This window comes from Tribolium castaneum, chromosome 5 (assembly GCF_031307605.1).
Source record: "Tribolium castaneum strain GA2 chromosome 5, icTriCast1.1, whole genome shotgun sequence".
NCBI classification, from domain to species: Eukaryota; Metazoa; Arthropoda; class Insecta; order Coleoptera; family Tenebrionidae; genus Tribolium; species Tribolium castaneum.
In genome coordinates, this window is record NC_087398.1 from 13,477,761 (window position 1) to 13,497,990 (window position 20,230).

The 20,230-nt window shown below is 30.9% G+C and overlaps 2 protein-coding genes across 6 annotated transcripts; one reads left to right on the forward strand and one right to left on the reverse strand.

Annotated features, from left to right (window-relative positions):
- Positions 1-314: 314 nt before the first annotated feature.
- LOC107397948 (pickpocket protein 28) lies at positions 315-6,411 on the forward strand. Its single transcript, XM_015980093.2, has 9 exons — positions 315-358; positions 508-676; positions 724-863; positions 909-1,038; positions 1,084-1,233; positions 5,669-5,852; positions 5,901-6,045; positions 6,092-6,189; positions 6,234-6,411. The coding sequence occupies exons 1-9, from the start codon at positions 315-317 to the stop codon at positions 6,383-6,385; spliced, it is 1,212 nt and encodes a 403-aa protein (XP_015835579.2). The 3' UTR covers positions 6,386-6,411.
- On the reverse strand, positions 6,403-15,063 carry GC (gamma-glutamyl carboxylase). Of its 5 annotated transcripts, XM_015980091.2 has the most exons (10): positions 14,864-15,063; positions 14,396-14,574; positions 11,586-11,741; positions 11,368-11,533; positions 11,132-11,317; positions 10,919-11,082; positions 10,597-10,862; positions 10,326-10,551; positions 9,983-10,276; positions 6,403-6,839 (listed from the first exon to the last, which is right to left on the reverse strand). In XM_015980091.2, the coding sequence occupies exons 2-10, from the start codon at positions 14,568-14,570 to the stop codon at positions 6,421-6,423; spliced, it is 2,052 nt and encodes a 683-aa protein (XP_015835577.1). In that variant the 5' UTR covers positions 14,571-14,574; positions 14,864-15,063; the 3' UTR covers positions 6,403-6,420. The 5 variants fall into 5 exon arrangements, with proteins under 5 accessions (XP_015835577.1, XP_015835575.1, XP_015835576.1 ...); XM_015980089.2 differs by lacking the exon at positions 14,864-15,063 and having other exon boundaries at positions 14,396-14,757; XM_015980090.2 differs by lacking the exon at positions 14,864-15,063 and having other exon boundaries at positions 9,983-10,258; positions 14,396-14,624.
- Between the last annotated feature and the right edge of the window lie 5,167 nt (positions 15,064-20,230).

The window sequence follows — 20,230 nt, forward strand, 5'->3', positions numbered from 1 at the left end:
TTTCTGTTTGACACACAAATATGAATTAATAATAATTTCCTGCAGCATTAGGAACCTCAACCCGAAACCCAACTCGTAAATAAACAGTGGAATAATGAAGCGTAGAAACACAAAAGTATTTGAAAGAAGTTCATTGCAGTATCTCCTTACTACGTCTAGTCTCAACAGTTTTAAATACTTAGAAAGCGAGAGAAGATTCTTACCAATGTAATTTCGTTCTTAATATTTTTCTTCTTAAAGAAAAATTGTAGTTTTATATGGATTTGGGTGAATTTACTCTTAGTAGGACTTTCAATTATTTTGCTTAACACACTATGGGAGCAACTGACCGCGAACCCGACTGTCACATATTTAGAAAGTGCGACTTTTCCAGTCTCAGAGGTGCCATTTCCTGCGATTGGTGTCTGTAATCTTAATAAAATCAGCAGGAGGAAAGTTACAACTCTTGCCACATTTCTGTATGTTGTCAGTATTGTAATAATTTAAAGCTTAAAACTGTGCTTAAAGTTCGAAAAACACCCGTTATGATATCGAAACTATAAAGGAGTATATGCAAGCGCTTGGCAGTTTTTACGATTTTGACCACACCAAAACCCCAAAATTATTAACACTTCAGAAAATCCTGGAACAGTTTCCCCAAATTGAACATTTTAGGCCTGGTAATCTTATCAAATGGGTGCGTACATAAATCGATACTGCAAAACAAGTAAAAATAAATTGCAGCTTGCTCCGTCCTGTGATGATTTAATAATCAACTGCAGTTGGAAAAATGAGCAAAGGAACTGCAGCGAGCTCTTCCAGCAAAGGTTATCCTTCGAAGGCTCCTGCTGCATGTTTAATTACGTTAAAAACACCGTTGAAAAGTAATAACAAACCTGTGAAATTATTAATCTCGCTTTTTATTTCAGTATCAGTGATAATTTCCGTAATAGAAAGATAATGTCTGGAGACGCGGGGATAAACTACGGTCTTACCATTGAGCTAAATAACCAAATTGATGATTATTTTTACACACAACATGCTTCTTTGGGCGCTAACGTATCTAATGATCAAAATGAATTTACAAATAAATAAAATTTTCAGATACACATTTTCAATCCTGACGATTATCCGGACAAAAATAGTGGCGGATTAACTGAACAACTCGTCGGATTGTCCAGGGAATTTTATATGCAACTTGAAACGATTGGCTTTCGGTCGGTTCCAGAGGTCATTGATTATTCAGTTGATAAGGTTTGATGCTCTCACTTTTAACAATTATAATATGCGCATATACAGAGTGTATCAGAAATATTTGAGAAAATCTAAACAGGTAACAGAGCTCAGCAAATAAAACATTTTTTTATTTGTAATTTTTCAATAAAAGTTTCCACAATTTACTTAAATTTTGAAAAAGATAACATACTGAAACGTGTACCCGCCTAAGGGTTTTTTGTTGTGATTGAAACAAACAATTTAAACAATTTGAAACAACAATGAAAATTGCTACTGAGTTCCTACTGAATGTCAATTTTCGAAATTTTGTTTCATATACGTCCGTTGAAATGTGTAAAAAAACAAACTGGGATAGAAATCAGTGGTGTTACACTTCAAATTTCGCGAAAAATCATATAACTTTGTTAAAAAATATTTCCATTTTTCGTCGACTAAATGCGTTTAGAAATGGTTTAGACTGGCAGTCGTCGTCAATTCACTAGTTTTTTTTGTGCTATAAACTCTAAACTCTAATTTTACGAGTAAAAGAGATTTCTTTGTGAGTATAAGAATTTTACGTTAGACTCTTCATCATAAACATTTTTCTCTTAACTTTAAGAAATGGTAATCATCGATGAAAAAGAGAGAAATTGAACCTTTCCTGCCAAGTTTTACGTTTATTATTAACAAACATTTGGAAAAGTGAATTGTCCAAATAATGTTATGTACAAAATCTATGAGATTTTGGGAATTTGTCTATGCATTTACAAAATACGTAGGTACTTGAACCCAAAATTGGGTCTAATTTTTAGGAAAGTTAAACCTGTCGCTGGTTGGCCGCCTTTAGCATCTACGTGAACTTTAGATTCTGTTTCAAATTATAAAGTAATTGGAATTCACGATTTTGTTACGTTTTTCACACGAGAAGACCTTCACTATCATTATTTGGGAAATTTAAAAAGACGACGGGAAATATGAAGGGTTCTTGATGACCAATTTTTAGGACTAGATGTTTAACTAAAAATTGTGACTGAAAGAAAAGCATTTTTAGCACTGAAGTATGTTCTAAGTTATGTATTTAATATTAAAATGAATATCGAAAAATTTCAGATATGTGAACATTAATATCTGCAGATATTCATTTTTCTTTTTTTTTGAGTAATCTTAAAATTCCTAAGTCATTTTATGCATTTGACAAAAATTATAACCTTGAAATTATTTTCGACATAAATCTCTGACATAAGTTACTAACAAAAATTTTAATAAAAACCGATGGAAACAAAATTGGCTCGGTTTGACGTTCAATGTCCCAACTTTCCCAATAAAGGAACTCTAGTTTGCATAAGAGAAAGGAGAAAAACAGTGAAAATAAAAAATAAAAAATAAAAATTTTGCAAAACTTATGTATAAAAGTTGTTTTATTTAATGAATTTTATTACGTGGTTCAATTAACACACGTATTTCTGATACAAATAGAAAAAGTATTATATTTGTTGAGCTCTGTTACCTGTTAAAATTAACAAACGTATTTCTGATCTACCCGGTGTACCCGGTATACCTAAGTAAATTTTTGTTTATTAAGACACACTTTATATACTAAATAGGGAAGTTGTAAACGATCTATTTCACTATTAGTTAAAAACGCCTTACTTACTCGTAATGTAACGAAAACACTTTTTTCTTTTTTGTTTTGGAATCTTCACATATTATGAATTCATGTAAACTTAGTTTGAAAATATTGAAGCACAATAAATATTAATTTATAAAATGTTGAGGACTGATTAGACCTGGCGGTATTTTTTGGTAGTTTTTACAAAAAAATACAAACAATTTTAATGTTATCCAGAAAACAACAATTTTGCCAAAATATGCTGAACATAACTGTTTGCCAAAATATACATCCGAATCTGCAAATATGCAAATATCTATGAAATACACCAGTGGCGCACGCAGAGTTTGTTTGGAGGGGGCCAAAAATGTTATGCTTTAAATATATTGCATGATAAAAAGATATGTATTTCAAACTAAAACAATTAAATTGTTACACACAAAAAAATAAAATTTATAATAAAATTTAAAAATTTGCAATAAAAAATTCTTCAAAAAGTATAATGTTTAAACGTCTTTTTCTTGAACTCAAAGTATTTATAATAAATATAATAATTACAGTCACCGTAATAACTACACTTGAACTACTTGTATTATTTGTAATACTACTGCTAGTTGTAGTTGTAGTACTAGTTGTTGGCTTCATATTATCTTGTTATAAAATCAAGCAGATAAGTAGAATGTTTTCTGATTTCCGTTTTTCTGCCATATTTCTAAATACGAAAACAATTTTGTTTTAGATTTACCTATTTCTAATCTTAATAAGAGTATCTTGTCTTAAAAAATGAAAAAAAAAATGACTTTATACAAATAAACTCACATAAAATAGTAAGATTCACGGGCTAAATGTTTAACAGCTAGACGGATAAATTTTGCAGCAAGTTTAAAAAAAACAACACAAAACATGTCTTTGAGTATTTCTCGGGATAACAAAAACCGGAACCGGTTACGTACCTAAGCAACGCATATGTTCCTTTTTTTATTTTTTTTATAAACAAATTTAAAATTAAAGGCACTAATTAGCTTGGAGAGCCCCTTAGCCCTCTTCCTGCGTACGCCACTGAAATACACTCACCAACAAAATTATCGCATCACTTACGTCCGGTTTATAAAAAGTTTCATCAAATTTTAATTCGTTGTTAAAAGTTAACAACGCGAATAGACCAATTAAATTGGCTCAGTTTCGTCACGTGATTTGTTAAACACACATTTAATTGCGAATTAAATTAATGACGTTTCTATAAACCGGTCCTAAAATTGCAAGATTTTGAGCCTTAAGAGTTTGAAAATAGAACTGAAATTGATGATGTAAGGTAGTACCATTCTCATGTAACTTCGACAGCTATCAGTTTTTTTAAAACAATTGGTATAGATTCATGGCTAGCTAATTAAATGTTAAATTATCAAAATCACAAGCCACGAAAAGGGAGGTAGTTATCTATGTTCAAGGAGGTAATATGATTGCCTCCGAATGCCAAACTTGCCTCAGTAGACCATATCTAAGCCAAAAAAAACTGGTTATTTTAAATTGCAGCAATGGTCATGATGACTCAAAATCTAACATGAAAGTTGCAGTGACGGCCAAATCTGGAGCAAGTACACAAAGGGAATTCGAAGACTCATTTAAAGGACATTTGACGAAACAATATTGTCTTGTGCGGATAAAATTTTTCGACTTATAATACGCTCTGTATTCATATTTTATCGTGTATGACTGCACATTTTTGGTTCGCTGTTTGTCGATTAAGCGTAATTCTATGGCTCATTAAGCGATTCCCTGAATTATCGAATGTGGCTTTGACACTGTTTTTGTACGCATCATGTGATCATTTAAATTCATAATTAGAGTAGGCTTTATTACTTTTTGAACTTGCATGAAAACTCTGATTATCATAATTAATCAAGCTGAAGAGTCAAATAATAAAGTTTCGAACGATAATATTCAATTAGAATATATTTTTTCCTTCAGTCTGCACTAATTTATCAAACACAAAGACAAAAAACCGCCTACTCTAATTATAAATTCAAATGATCGCATACGATCGTATACCAGGCGTTATAAATACAAAACGGTTAATTTAACTTTAAAGAAAAATATACCCTTTAAGTGCGAAAAACGTATCAAAAAGCGTAAGTTTTTAATATAGAAAAGAGAAAAGCTGAACTTAAATGAAAAATAAAGTTTCTTTACGTTTATTTATGTTAAAACATATTTGTTTAATAATCTTTACCAAAAAAGTGATCGAATTTGTTTGATGTTAAAATGATTAAAATTATAGTTTCTTAACTTTTTTTGAGCAGGGTATTTGCACAACTATCAATTATGATTGTCATCAACAATTTTAAATTAATTTGCTCTCATATTAAAAAATCAAAAACAATTTTACTTTTGGGAATTCACTATTCCTAAAATCCGTTTAACTATATTGCTTTTATACAGTGTTATCCTAAATTCCTAGAGAATCCACTTAAATAAAATTTCTATTTCCTTTCATTCATTTATTTACAGAAATTCCCTAAATCTTTAAGGGGATTATATAGACAGCCTACGGTCCTTCTTATGGATGTTCTTATGGAAAATTGGAATATCGGATTAAACCTTATAACCTTATTAACCAATATTTTTGAGAAATTTGAAATTCGAATGAAATTCACTTTTGGCTTTTTTTTATAATCAATACCTTGTACTTTAATTGTTGACGTTACTCATATTGTTTGTAGGTTTAGTTTAATTCAACTAAGTAGTTAATTAATTAATTTTTGCTTATTTGTTTTAATCTAAGCATTAAATTTTGCCGGTGAGTGAAAAAAAATCATATAATCCGCTCTTTAATTATGAGGTGTCTCACAATTAGTATTTTTTCAGCGAATGTGTTACTTCGAGTTTGAGAAAACCACCGCATTCGGTCTTTATTCCGAAAGCGACTGTTTAGTAGACTGCAGAATCAAAAGTATGATCGGATTGTGTGGTTGTGTGCCTTTTATGATCCCGCAAAATCGATCCCGAGTTTGTGGTTTTTCAGACATGCACTGCCTTAACAAATTCCGAAGTATTTATTTGACTATTTATTGACACACACAAAACCTTTCTCTTTTAGATAAATGGGAATCTTTAGCTCCTCCAGACGGTTTTCAGGAAGCATCACTACTTCGAGAAGCTCATCATTCTCTCAGATGTGAGCGATGTTATCCAGTTTGTGAGAGTTTCTTGTATAATATGGCCACAAATAATGAGTTTTTCCCGTAAGACATAACCAGACATAAAACATATCTAGTTATTTGTTCGTAGTTCATTTGGAAATAACAGTCTTCTACATATTTATTACGTTGACCGTTTCTCAACAATTTACAAACAAGACATTCAAAACTACTGGTTTGAGATAATAAGTAAGTGAAACGTTTCAAAACTCGCCAAAAGTGAAAAATTTCAGGCAAACTTGGAAGCTTGTTTGGGCTTATGTTAGGCGCCAGTTTGGTAAGCTTGTTAGAAATCATCGTTTCGTTAGCACACAAAGCTTACAAACTTTTTGAAGAAACTAAATTTGACGATGACTTTTGTGAATGTTGTATTTGGACAATTTAAATAAAACACTTCCACAATAAGTTGTAAATTTTTTATTAAGAAAATGGCAGTCTACTCCTCCTTATTAAAGGCTGATTGTAAAATACGTGCAAGAATGAGTTGGAAATATGTCCAACCATTCGCAAAAAGGCGTCGATTCGAAACTGCACGTCCTCGATTAGAGGAAACGGTGAATACATCACGTCTCGATCGCTGTCGCTTGACTGCGGTAATTCCCCCAAATATTCCCTTGTCTTGTTCATGTAAACGTACATGTAGCAAGACGGTGTTGAACTGATTGTGTGCACTTTATGAAACACTTCAACTTCAACGGGGACGCTCTCGTTTTTACCGAGTTTTACTCCGTAAGATTGGCTCGTCTCCTCGTCTTCTATTTCGAAAAACACCTCACCTTCCAACACGGTGAGGGTCACGTTTCTCAAATCCTTCGTTATGTAGTTTTCTAAATACAGGCCTGTAAAACGGGTGTTACCCAAATTTCTTATTTAACACAGAAAAACGAAAAATAACTATTTACACAGGATGTTCCGATGAATCAGTTATTGACCTTTAAATAAATGAAAAATGAAAAAAAATTAAAAGCCGTAGATATTAACTCCCTGAAAATTTTTGTTAATGGAACATCTTACATTTTATTGCATTTTTGGACGTAGCTTTTAATACTGATGATTTTGTTGCTCTAAACTTGTATTGGGCGATTCTGTTTAGTTTCTAAAATAAGTTTATTTTTTGACAAAAACACGCTTTAAAATAAAGTATTACGCAGAAACTAAAAATCTTCAAAAAGTGGGACTTTAAAGGCAAAGTTCAGATTTAAATCTATACCAATTGTTTAGTGCATCATAATTAGAAACTGAATAAAATAAGAAGTTTGTTAAAAGTTGAATAACTTAAAAAAGTTAAATGGAACAACATATTTTTTGTTTCTGCTTCTCAAAGATTATCAAAATGTATAACTAAAAACTTAAATTTTCTTATTAACTTCTTAAAGTTAATAATTATACATTTATATACTTTATACTTTATATTTTATACTTTATACTTTATCCTTTATACTTTATACTTTATACTTTAAACTTTATACTTTATACTTTATACTTTATACTTTATACTTTATACTTTATACTTTATACTTTATACTTTATACTTTATACTTTATACTTTATACTTTATACTTTATACTTTATACTTTATACTTTATACTTTATACTTTATACTTATACTTTATACTTTATACTTTATACTTTACTTTATACTTTATACTTTATACTTTACTTTATACTTTATACTTTTTACTTTATACTTTATACTTTATACTTTATACTTTATACTTTATACTTTATACTTTATATTTTATACTTTATACATACTTTATACTTTATACTTTATTCTTTGTAAATCATCATATATAACTACAGTAACTTCACCTTCACCACGGATCATTTGTTGGAGTTCATACGGAAATTTAAATATTCACCATACGTGTTAAAATTTTAGTTATTTCACTATAATAAATGGCGAATAATGGCCTAAGGGCAACATTAAAGTTATTATTAGCTGAAAAGTTTATTTTTCGGCTACTGAAATAATATAGCAATAATTAGCAATAATATATGTTTTAGGTTAAATATCTTTTGAGAAATGAAAAGAGACACTTAACTGTTAATGTTATTACAGAGACGGTTTATAACTTTTTTACATACAAAAATAAAAAATAGGGTGTACCATTTAAATAAAATTTTTATGTTATTCAACTTACAACAAACCACATCAATTTTTTTATCTTCTTGTTTGCAGCAATAAACTAAAAAAATATATCCTTAACGTTTAAACTTTCTTCTTTAAAAGGGTGAAAGTCTAACTTTTCTAGAATTCTTAGTTTTTATGCAATACAATTTTTTTAAACGTGTTTTCGTCAAAAAAATAAATTATATATAAAATTAAGCAAAATCGACCAATAAAAAAACAAAATATTAATGTTAATGTTCCATTAAAAACACACAACTTCATATTGTAGCCAAAAAAATATTTTTATTTTAAAGGTATTTAAAGGTATTTAATTATTCACTTTTTCAATTCGCTGGGACACCCTGTATATCAAGGGAGCCAAGTGTTATAATTCACTTTGCTCCTGTGACATATAGATGAATTTTTCGCCTCGTTTTACAAAAAATGAAGTCAAATAATAATATTTCAATCGGCAATATTTAATTAGAAGACATTTTTTCCTCAGTTTGCACAAATTTATCAATCACAAAGAATGATCAAATTTGAATTGAATGATCTAACTGTACGATATGGTACCATTCTCAAGATAAGGATAAAACCTGCAACATTTGTATAAATGAAAACACATTTTTTGAAAGAATATTTAAAGTAAATTACTTTGAACCTAAAATGAACTTTGAAACAATTTACAATAGATTAAAAGAGTTTTAAAACCATGAAAATGATTGAAAATGTATTAAAAAAATAACAATTCCGTCTAAACTACGAGATAAATATTGTAAAAAATTTTATTGTAATTTTTCAGTTTCACTTTCAATCGTCAAAAAATCCCTAAATTAATTAAAGTAAAAGTTTTTGTTTAAACCAGAAAAAAAGAGCACATTACAAAATATAGTATAAAAAACTCGTTTCATAAGACCTTAAAGCACTCATTCTTGGATACTATGTAACTTTTTAGATTTAGAAACATGTACAAACAAATACGATTTTGAGAAAGGTGAAAGCAAATGAAGTGTTAAGTCTTATACGAAAATAAAAATAATATATAAAAGGTCAAGTCAGGGCAGGTAACAGTTGCAAGATAAAGAATAAAAAATAAAAATTTGTAATGAAATATGTAGAATTCATTTATTGACAAAATTTGGGTTTCAAAAAAATAACCTGTTGAACAAAAATATTGTTAACATCTTAGAAAAATTTAAGATCTTAGACCTACGTCACTTTAAACTTTTTAGTTTTTCTTTTTCACTTTGCAAATTGTTGTAATTTGAGAAGTTATAAAAATTTTATAAAACATAATAGAACAATGGTACAATAAATTATACACAGACATTTTTTATTATTCCCTATGTAAATTATCTTTTCTGAAATTTAATCATCCTGTAACAGTTAAGAAATAATAAATTACGAAGGATTTATTAAAAAAATAAATTTTGTTATAGATAACATAAAACCCAGATCTAGAAAATCGCTATCAGGACAAAAAGAATGATCAAATTCAAGTTATTCCCAAGAAGTTCAAAAAAACTATTATTTTGTTAAATTTTAACCTTTAAAAATTTCTAAAACAGGTATTAGTACCTACATCCTTTGGTCCTTAATTTGAATTTGCACAGAAGGTATATTTTTTCTTCCCACGGAAAGTAAAATAGATGAAATTCCCTAGCGAGGTAAAGACACACTTTGCAACCTCAAATTACAGAGCAAATATCATTTTTTACAAAGCGAGTCGAAAAAACAGTTAAGCGATGAAGAAAGAATTACTTTAGTGTGTTCGAAGAAAAAAAATTCAATGTCTTTTTGAATGTTTTTACTAGCTTTTAGTGAAAATATTAATTAATAATTTAATCGTTTTCATTGGAATCTTACCAGGAAAGTCTGCAATAAACAGAACATCACTGTAGTTGGACCAGGAGTACACCTCTTGACTGATTTGGTTCATCTGCCCCCTGAAGTCATTATACTCAGCCAGGACCGGTTTCAGCCACTCCACCGGCCGGAAAGGCGACCAATTGGCCTTCAGTAAATCATAGTTCGGGTCATACATTCGCTGCTGAAACCTCCCATTCAGAGAACACCAAACGTCTACATAAATTGATATGTTTTCTGAAGTAATGTGCTTAGGCCCGACTTCGTTTTCGACACCTTCACGCGATTTCTCATCTGTGACAGCAAATAATAATCCTGGTTTTGAAACTCCAAATTTGCTTACGTTGCAAGTCTTGAAGCAAATTATTTTTCAAACACTCTGCGTACTGTAGACACATATCCGCGTGTTTGTTCCATCTTTCATTCTGTGTCCACGCTGCGGGGTCTAGGAAAAACTCACCCCCGGAATTATTATCGACCACTTTAACCACCACAATTGTGGTGTCCCAGGAATGCACCATCATGTCCCAGGAGTAGCCATAGAGGCCCTTGGTCCAGTTGTTGTACCCCTGTAGAATGCGTAAGCCGGTGAAGGTTTATTGCCATTAACTCACTTGAGTGATAAAATGGGAATAGGGCAGGAAGCACTGGAGCCCGCAATGGGTCAATAAAAGCCCCACAACTAATTTATGTTTCCAATTGATTTCGTGCGGAAGCTGTAAATCGTGATAGTCTTCTGATTGTTGTCTCGTGTAAACGCACACGGGACTTGGCTCCACTCTGTAGTTTACTTTCTTGAAAAAAATGCTTTGTAAGCGCCGGGGCCACGTTTCGGTGCAAAAAAGCGGCATTGTGGCCAGACAGACGTACGGAAACATCCCTAAAAAACGACTGAGGTAACAGCAATGCCATTTGGATTATTAAAAAAAATTGTACCAATGCTGAAAAGACGCGAGTTCATTAAATGGAAACAGGCACAAAAAATCATCGCGATTGGTCGCGTGATTTCAATCAGCATCCAAAAACCGATTGTGAGATCGAGGAGAAAACCAAACCAATGCACTACTAAATAATCGATTTGCTCAACGGTGAGAAATAACCTGAAACTTTGGATCAAACTTTACTAGAAACTAGTTTAGGAATTAGTACGTGAACGGGAGAAACACCCAGTGGTTCCCCAAGTTGGTCATCGAGTACCCCTCAAGCCATTCCTTGTCGGTTTTTTTTAAACCAGCCAAAAAATACAACATAAAGAACTGAAATTTTAAAATAAAATAGTTCCAGTACGGAACGTGGCGATTTTTTTTCCTCTCATCGAAAAGTCCATCCAGCGACCTAAAACCAATCAATTTGTTCACGAAATTATTTCCCCTTTGAATTACTACAAGTAGTGATTTGCTGATGACCCAACCAGAAGTATCGTAACAATGCCGAAAAGGTAACTATGGTTGTTCCAGAACGATTTATCCAGTAACAATAAGTACCAGTAAGGAACGCCAAATAACAGCGCACTAGTTTGAAATTTGTAGCCCAGCATGATGCCACAAGCCCCTGTAAGACGTAATTTTAAGGGTAATAATAGTGAAAGAAATAATGGTGGTACCAAACCACATAATTCCGTAAAGTAGAGCCATGTATGGGTATGGCAATGGGCGCAAAATTGGGAATAGGGGGAAATGACAGTCTCGGGGATCTCCCCATCTGAAGTCGATGTCAGAGCCGCCGCGTTCTTCAGGCAGGTCTATTAACATTAACAGACCTGAAAAAAATTGTTCAGTAATTAATCTTTAAATAGGATTAACAAAACAATGAGCTTCATTTACTTCGTTTCATTTGCTTTGGTTATATTCTGGAAATTTAAATTTAAATTAGGGATAGATATTAAATTATGTGACACCCACATAACGGTACGCTAATTTTAAGCTTTACTAAAACACAAATCATCAGTTGGCAACAGTTTTTTTTGTGGTCGGCATTACGAAATTAATTTTTTTTAATAAGACAAGAACTTTAGATTGATCCAAAGAAATTATAACGTTTCCAAAATTCTTTCAAAAAAAAGCAGAGATATACCTTATATCTTATTTTTGTATAAATTAAGCAAATTTTTTATTAAGGGTAGCAGTCCTTGCGCAAAAATAAGCTAAAGAAGCTACATAATATACTAGATTATTGAAAAATACAAAATTAGAGCTTGTTTTGTGATTTTCCGAATCTATAATCTTTAAGATAGGAAAATCCAACAACTTCAACAAACTGACCTATATGACCTTATTTGGCCCTATAATTTTATAGAAAAAGACTAATTTAATTAAAAAAAAACGATTGTTGTAAAAATAACAAACTTTTTTCAAATATTGTTAAATCGATTCTCATTGAAAAATTATTTAAGTTGTTAAAATAATCTGAAAAGTTAATTAATTTCGAACATTTTACATCAATTCAAATATAAGAAGGAATTTTATTATTGCGATTTTGAAAGGTAAATAATTCTTTAAAAACCAGATTGCACGAAACAAACCAAAATAACTCCGTATAAATTGATTTTTTTTTGTTAAAGAATAAGTTGAACTCTGTCTAAAATATAAATGTGCACCAAAATATGTGCACCTCAATCAACTGACAAAAGGTCAGTTTTTACTGAGTAAAATTTTATTTTAAAAGCTTTGGTACTTATCTATCACAGTTTGTGACGTTATGTCAATTTTTTTGTTAAAATTGTCATTTGTAACGATTTACATAAAATATCACGACGAACCCTTTGCGAAAAAGTAATAGTTTTTTGCAATCGATAGCCAAAGGTTTGAATTTTTAGAACTTTTAGAATTTCCAAATTTGTCAACTGTCAAAATTCAAGGCTAATATGATTTTTTCAAAATGGTTATCAGAAACGGCTGTAGCTCAATTTTTTTTTTAATGAATCGACCAATTTTCTTAACGGAAAAAATATCGACATTTATCATTTATGGTGACTTATCAACACGTCCTATGCCTACCTCTTACAGTTTTTGAAATAAATCACTAAAAACGGATTATATCTTGTAATTTTCATAGTTAATCAAGTAGGCCTTGCAAGATGGCAATTGTCAAACTTCAACATTTTATTCACTTTATTCATTATCGAATAAGCAGTGAAACAATAATATTTAATTATGTTTTTTTCTAACTTAGTGAATTATGTAAATTCACTACTCAGCCAATCTGCCACTGAATATTGAACTTTTTGAATGAAAATGATGGACAAATCGAATAGTTGTTTTAATTAATAACATAACTCTATCGTATTTTTCGAAAATATACTCAATTAAAAATGAAAATAATAAGCTAAAATTACGTTTTTGCAATTATTTCAAAAACTGTAAGAGATAAATTAATATAGAAGATTTTGATAAAAGTATCTATAAAAACTGATGTTTTTTGATTGCCATTGAAAAAACAGGGTCGTTTCATTTGAAAAAACTATGTAGTAATTATTTTTTCAAAAAATCATAGGGATTTTATAATTTAACAGTTTAAAATCCTGCAGATTTGAGAAGATCCTTCAAACCTTTGGTTATCAAACGCAGAAAGAATTATTAATCACTTATTGTAAAGGGTTCAAGAGCTGATATTTTAAATGAAAATCTGCAAATTAAAATTCGCTTAAAAAAATGACATACGTCAAAAACTATCACAGATAAGTACGATCAATTAAGATACATTTTACTCAGTTTTAAAAGCCGAATTCAAAAATGCATTAAATATGTATGGTTACTATTAAAAATTTCAAAGTTCAGTTAATTTGAAAATAATTTACAGAATGGACAATTTGGGTTGTGTACAAAATTTCAAATCCGTAGCTGCATTTGAAGTTAAAAAGCTTTTAATGTAGGTCCTAAAAGAATCACCCTGTATAGTTATTGTTAATCAGTTAATAGTTCAAATTAATGTGTTGTAAATTATATTCAATAAAATACAGGGTGTTTCACATAATTTTACGAGTCCGGCACCTGTAAGATGCAATCCATAATAGGTACATATTTTAATACGAACCCGATTACAAATTTTGAAAAATTGTATACCGCCATGGGTTGCCAACAGTTAAATAATTAATTGGGTATTTTTTGTATTTAGTGTTTTCTGACTTTTGTATATCAGTGTGCGGTGCCTACAGTGCGGCACAGGCCTCCTAAAGTTGTTTGAAACACTTTGTATATGAATTTGAAACATTTCATTTACCACTGCGGTTAAAGTGCTGTTTTATCTACTCAAAAAAGTTGATGAAGAAGTAGTTTAACATCTGTTATAGAAAAAAATCCTAAATAGGTAAAAGCAGTTTGAGGCACTTTTTTTCAATAATTGACAAACAGGAATAATAATAAGAAAATACTAAAATGCAAATTAAAAGCGCACCACAATCATTTTGCTACTCACCAAATAAAAAGCGAATAACTCCCAGACTGGATGGATCCTTGGGCTGGTACATAAACCTAACAAACTGTTCATAAGAAACATTATTTAAATATTCCTTAAATTTGGAGCATTGTTTTTTATTTTCTCTTTCTTCCTTAAATTCGTTGTTCAAACTTTTACCACATTGTTCCCCCATTGTTCTAAAAACAAACATTAAAAAAATTCTTTTGGTTACATAAACTTTGCTCATTAAATGAATTTCTTGGAAAAATGAACGTCTAGCGATATAAATAGCCGGCGAAGTCAAGAAGTCAATAAGCCGAGATAGTGAAACTTCTAATAAAGCACGAGATAATTTTTATCTAAGTAGTTTGTACGTCATCAATTTTGATTACGGTTGTGACACATAACTGGTCCAGTGTTCTTTCTATTACCGTCTCTATTACAGTTATTAGATTCAATGAATAAACATGTATAAGAGAAACTCACGTGCGCTCCAGGGAAGTTTTTCGTTCCAGACTTGACTGGAAATGGGGAAAAGCGCCTGGAAACTCTCCTATATTTATCGCCAACGTTGCTATAGAAACAAGGACGCTCCATCCGCCAAGTACCAGAAATACTCCACCAATCAATATCCACTAATTTAACAAAATTTGAAATATAAACCGTACCAACAAGGTAAATTTTATTAAAGAAAATCTTAAAACACACATTACGTTAAACACGAATTATAGAAAAATTTGAGTGAAACTCTGATGACGAACGTAGCGAGTGGATTCATTTTTTGTTGATTTATTTGAAAAGAAAATTTGTCAAATTCGTAATTGTGCGCTAAAGTCCTTATGAGTGTGATAAATTTAGACTTCTATTTTAACCGAAAGTCCATCTTTTTTCATCGATCTCTTAATGGCGCGAGCTATGGCCAAATTGACTTGACGTGGCGCAAACAAGGCTTTAAGTGTCGTATAAATGAATAGGAAATTGACATCGGCCCACATCTTTTATGTATTTCGTTATGTGTAGAGACAGAGGAGTTTATGGGTCAATTAGTGAGTGAAATTTTTATAGCACTTTTATACAGCTGGAAGCCAAGTAAGACCTTGATGTCGAAAATGTGTACAAGATGAATAAAAACTATAGAAGCAAGTTCAAAACTAACATTAGTCACATTTTAGATGTCATCCCTTAATCGCTAGCCACCCCTACTTTAGAATTTTAAATAGCACCCCCTACTTTTTCAAACATTTATAGAAAGGGACAAAATTTGCGTATCTAACTGTCAAAAAAAAATTGTCAATTCATTTTTCAGTTAAGGGTGGTTATATTTTTGAAATTTTTATTCGTAGTAGGCCATGATTTGAAGCCAATTTAATTTTAATAAAAAAATTATCGATTAAGTAAGAGAGAGTTTAAAACCAGCATTTTACGTTTCATCCCCTAGTCGCTAGCCACCCCTACATTAAAATTTTAAATGGCACCCCCTACTTTTTGAAACATTTTTGGAAAAAAAAAATTATCGCATCTAACTGTCAAAGAAAAAAATTATTGATTCGTTTTTTAGTTAGGGGTCGTTTTATTTTTTAAAATTCAGAGTCCTACTAAGCTTTGATTTAAAGCCAATTTAATTTAAAATTAAACAAAAAAAATTGTTAATTAGAGATGCGATGAGATAATTTGAAGCCAAGAAAAAGTACGTTTTAGATTTCATCCTCCAGTCTCTAAACACCCTTAGTTTACAATTTTAAATAGCACCCCCAACTTTTTGAAATATTTTTGGAAATGGGATACAAAAGTTACCTAACCGTAAAAGCAGACATTTTTTCGATTTTTATTAAAATTTTATCAAAATATTGGGGTTATTTCAAGTTGAGTTACAACTGACGCAAATCTAAATTGTTCTTGGCAGTCTAATAGTTCCGGAGTGATTGTATTGCCCAGTAAATCGTAAAATCAAACCTTCAAAAATCGAACCTACTGAAGTTTTCTTGCGCTTTTAAGAAGTCGAGAAGGTTGTAAAGCCAAATTAAAGTGCATAAAAGAGTGAGTTTATTAGTTTTTTTAAGGTAAATGGTAAGTGAAGTAACCACTATAATTTTAGGCAAAAATTCAAATGTAAAAAAACAGTGTGTAAAATGAAGTAATGAACTGTAGAATTCGCTGGAACAAACCGTTTTGCTTTAGTAGACCTTTTTAATTTCAAGTTACGAGTATGTAACCAAAGTATTCAACGAATTGTGCAATTTGATAGTTGTACCCTTGTACCTAAACAAAAAATATATTTACTTACCTGTTGGAACAGGAATTAGCAGGTTAATCCGCATAAAAGCAGAAGTCATAAAAAACACGGTTAAATGTCGACGCAATATGTAATACATGTAATACAGGTTTCCTTATTTCTTCAATTTTTAGCAAGAATGTGACGAAAATACAAAATAATCCTGAATAAGACAGAAAGCAATCAAAGGTATATCTAGGGGTGTCTGGTTGCCAATTCATTTGACAAAGGAAAAAAAATGTAGAACTAGATTAAACATTAAGGGGGAGAATACCTACGCTAAAAACCATCGAATTTCAGCCATTTTCCTTCGTTGTTTTACAGCCGTTGCAAATAACGTTTTTGAAAATAAATTACAGGATACATTCTTCTGTTAGGGCTGTAAGGAAGAAATTGTTTTAAAATGCTATCAGTGCTTTATTTTATTCAAAAAAAATCCTAAAAACTAATTTTTTAAATGTTTTTTGAACATTATTTCCCTTTAACTTGCGGTACTGGCCCATGAATTTAGTGTCTTACATCAAACATTATATATATTCGTGGGTTATTGTGGGAGAACAGAGTCCTCAAACACGGACTCGTTTACTGAACACTTGAAATTTTCTGCAGAACTCAAATCCGAAATTGGCTTTTCGATTTGGAGTTGCCTTCGTCATGAAAAAGACGTTTTCATAGAAAGTTTTGAAAAACCTAAAATTGGTCAAATTTTTCGTTTACATCTTCCTTGTGAATAAAGCTAGAAACTTCGTTTTCTTTGCAAACGATTGTTTAATGAATGTAGTTTTTAACGTAAATACACAACTTTTAGTTTTGAGAAGAGAAAATTGGACAACACTGCAAGTACAATTACGCGACAATGCCACTTCAAGCGCATGTTACAATAACTTTAAATTGCAATAACTTGCTTGACTCCTGCACCAAAAACGTGTGTTCTCCAACCGGGACGGACAAATAAATTATTAATTATTGCGCGCTACTGATGGACCCTCTCCTGGCAAGTTGACATAAAAGTACATAAAATATGTGATGGTAAATGACTTGTAGACAGTTACTATTTGAAACGCAGGAATTATCCCTCATAAAATCATTTTTAATAAAATACAGAAAAATTATTACAGCCAATCTTTATATCTAGTACCCGATGTATCCTTCACCAAATATTTTTTTGGGTACAAATTAAATGCACAGTATTTTATTTAAATGACAAGTATTTTTGATCAATAACAATAAATGATTAGTATTTAATTAATTTTTGCACAGCAAAAATAATAAATGCACAGTAAAAATAATAATTGCATAGTAAAAATGATAGATGCAAAGTAAAAATAATAAATGCACAGTAAATAATAGCATCTCAAAACTATAGAATATAGAATTCCACATTTCGAAATTTACGTTTTCGAGTTTAATCGTTCGAGGGGTATGTTTCCTTTTAGGTCGTTGGGACGAAGCCCCAGCCCGCAAGCTAGCTACTGAGCATTTTTTATTTAAACTGTGCAAACTGAAACTAGATACTGTGCATATACGATTTTTTTACTACGCAAATTTTAATAAAATATTGAGCGTGGTTTACTTGTCATTTAAATTTTTTACTGTTCAAAAATACATTAAATACTGATCCTTTATTATTTTTACTGTGCAAAAATTAATTAAATACTAATCATTTCATATTTTTTACCGATCAAAATCGAATTTATTACTACCCATTTTTTTCGGCCTAAACGCCTGCTTCTTTCATAAAATATTTATACATTCTCATTACATTAATGAATGAGCCCAAAAATTTAAAGAGATTGGTTCCTCACTTTATTTTAATGGCCGACGTTAAGCGGACCAATCATATCCAAAAATCTAATTAGTCAATGAACCAAAAAACCTAAAGGGATTGGTTTTCTCCGAAATTTTAATGGCCGACCCAAACGGCCCAATCAGAATGCATACAAACTTTACAACAATAATTACGTGCCTTACGTTAATTCATAAAATCATCAGTCTGTCTTTGTTTTTGTTGCATCTCAGATCTTCAGTTCTTCTTTGGATTCTAGCCCCCAGGTAATGTTGGACTATTTGCTAGATGACAAACACAATAATTGGGATAATGAGAGGAAATAAGTAAGGAATATTGAACTGAAACTCTTTTATATTAGTCAAAAAGGGTCAACTTCGAATTCGAATTCTCGAAAATAAATTACCCGTGGTTATGCGCATGCGCGCGCACTTTAATTGACAGTTGACATTTTTAGATTATCCACCAAAAAAAAATACGAAAAGTTAGTGGAAACTGTCCCAGGTTATTCAAAAAATACGTAAGAAGGTCATAGAGGAGGTAAAAAGTTTGTAGTTTTAAAAACGGTGGCGGAATATCTGTCCATACACACATGTTAATCCGTCGTGCATTTTGAACGTCGCGGTTCAAACGTGCGAGTGTGTTTTTTGGGCAGTAAAACCGTTGTCGTCCACTAACACAAAATATAAATCCTCGAATTTCCAAATTCATCCACCACGTCCACAACTAGATATATTTTAATGTGCGATCCGCCACGGATTTATGTATCTGCTGGTTCTAGTGTTTTTTTTAGTTTTTTCGGTAGCATCCACCAGACATCCAGTTAAATTTTGTGTTTTTTGCTCACAAAGTTCATTAGCTTAGAGACAACACAATTCACAATACCTACTCTTTGAGTGAACTGTATACTGTTTTTTAATTTTTGTTTGTGAGCTCTTTACTTTTGATTTTCCGTTTTTCCATATTGCAGGATGTTCTTTATAAATTTTAATAAACTTCGTAAGAAATGTTTTTGAACAAACACCACCTAATGATGATGATTGTAGCCAGAAATACACAAACAACCAAATAATGATTTTGTAAGTGTTTTATAATATTTATTATAATATTTATAATATTTTTTGTTATTTATAATATTAGGTATGGTTTGTTGATGTTAGGAGCATCTTAAATTTTGTAGTTTTTGCTCACAAAGTTTCAATCAGCATCAAGATAATAGTGTAATTTGTAGTATCTCTTGTAACAATTTATTTTGAACAAACAACACGAAAGATATGACGATCGCAGTCAAAAGTGGGCACTTACTCAAAACAACCAAATACTACACAGCGTGTCCGTTTTTCGGGCTCCACCATGGGGATCTCAGTTATTATAAGATATACAAGGTCGATTAAATTAGAGCAAAGTTGCACATTTTTATGCCAAACAATTAAATGAATTGTTTTCCAAAGCACTTTGCTAAAACGCGTTTTTCTTAATTTTAATCAGCATGTAAGATTCGATCATATCATGTGATACACCGTTGTAATCAGGAACAAAAAAACTTTTCAAAAATTCAAGTGTCCATAAGAATAACTAAAGTTGAGTGTTGTAAACTCTGACTTCAAGAACGCCTTGGAAAAGGCGATAACAGAGTTAGATTTCTTGTAAAAAAAAGTGCTTGAAGAATGTCCTACTTAAAGACGTCAAGTTCTCTTGGTTTTCGCTTAAAAAATAAAAATTACAAGTTTTTGGTTTTTCTAAATAATTCAAAAACTAAAAATAACATCAAACTTTCTGTCTCATAACTGTTAAG